General features: G+C 39.0%; 1 protein-coding gene across 1 annotated transcript; it reads left to right on the forward strand.

The window, feature by feature from the left end:
* The first annotated feature begins 208 nt into the window (after positions 1–208).
* LOC127231290 (olfactory receptor 150) lies at positions 209–1,135 on the forward strand. The gene has a single exon (XM_051196813.1). It carries the CDS (start codon positions 209–211, stop codon positions 1,133–1,135), a length of 927 nt encoding a protein of 308 aa, XP_051052770.1.
* The last annotated feature ends 353 nt before the right edge of the window (positions 1,136–1,488 follow it).

Genomic DNA, 1,488 nt, shown 5'->3' on the forward strand with positions numbered 1-1,488 from the left:
TCTTAGGTCTACCTGTTATTTGTTTGCATGTCCATATATCAGGGGATCACAATTTTGTTTTTGCCATCTAACATACCAAAGTTATTGTCAAAGAATTGGAAATACCTGTCCTGAAAGACTTAAATTCTATATACTTCAATATATGGAAAAACAGTAAATATCTAACTCCTATTTTTTTTCACTTATTAAATAAAACTCCCAGGAAGAAATGGCAGAAGGCAATCAGTCTACTGTGACTGAATTCATCCTTGCTGGGTTAACAGACCAGCCAGAGTTGCAGCTGCCCCTGTTCCTCCTCTTCCTTGGAATCTACCTATTCACAGTGCTGGGGAACCTGGGAATGATCATCCTGATCCTGCTCAGCTCCCACCTGCACACCCCCATGTACTTCTTCCTCAGCAGTCTGTCCTTCATTGACCTCTGTTACTCTACTATCATCACTCCCAAAATGCTAGTGAACTTTGTGACAGAGAAAAATGTCGTCTCCTACCAGGAATGTATGACTCAGCTCTACTTCTTCCTAGCCTTTGTTATATCTGAGTGTCACATGTTGGCTGCAATGGCATATGACCGCTATGTTGCCATTTGCAATCCCTTGCTCTATAATGTCACTATGTCTTACCAAGTCTGTACCTGGATGATAGGTGGGGTGTATGGCATGGGCTTCATCGGTGCAGCAGTCCATACTCTCTGCATGATAAGAGTGGTTTTCTGTAAGGCTAATATAATAAACCATTACTTCTGTGATCTTTTCCCATTGATGGAGATTGCCTGCTCCAGTACTTTTGTCAATGAAGTGGTACTTTTATGCCTCAGTGCTTTCAATATCTTTATTCCAACCCTGACCATACTGGGTTCTTACATCTTTATCATTGCTAGCATCCTCCGAATCAAATCCACTGAGGGAAGATTCAAAGCCTTCAGCACCTGTAGCTCCCACTTCTCTGCTGTTGCTGTCTTCTTTGGTTCCCTGGCATTCATGTACCTTCAGCCCTTCTCAGTCAGTTCAAAAGACAAAGGGAAAGTATCTTCTGTGTTTTATACTACTATTGTACCCATGTTGAATCCCATGATCTACAGCCTGAGGAACAGGGATGTCAAACTTGCTCTAAATAAGTTATTTAAAAAGAAGTAGTCCCATGTATAAAGAAATATTCACCATAGCAAAATTATAGCAATCTAGGAGTTTTGTTTAGGAAAGAGTCTTTAGATAACAACGTGTGCCCATTCATGAAAGTACTGCTAGCATCTGATTGTTTTGATGGAAAAGGGGTGCTCAGTTTGATCTCTGAAATAAATAATTTTAACAAAAGTACAAAGCATGATATTTAAACCTCATTAACCTTTGTAGATCTATATTAGAGAATATAGGGAAATAAAGATATATTATTTTTCTTATGGAGAATTAATATGATTGTGTGATGGACTAACACTACAAAATATAGCTGCATAAATTGATACATATTTGTCCAGGTTCTTCCGCACAAG

This window comes from Phodopus roborovskii, unplaced genomic scaffold (assembly GCF_943737965.1).
Source record: "Phodopus roborovskii unplaced genomic scaffold, PHOROB, whole genome shotgun sequence".
In the NCBI taxonomy this organism is placed as follows: Eukaryota; Metazoa; Chordata; class Mammalia; order Rodentia; family Cricetidae; genus Phodopus; species Phodopus roborovskii.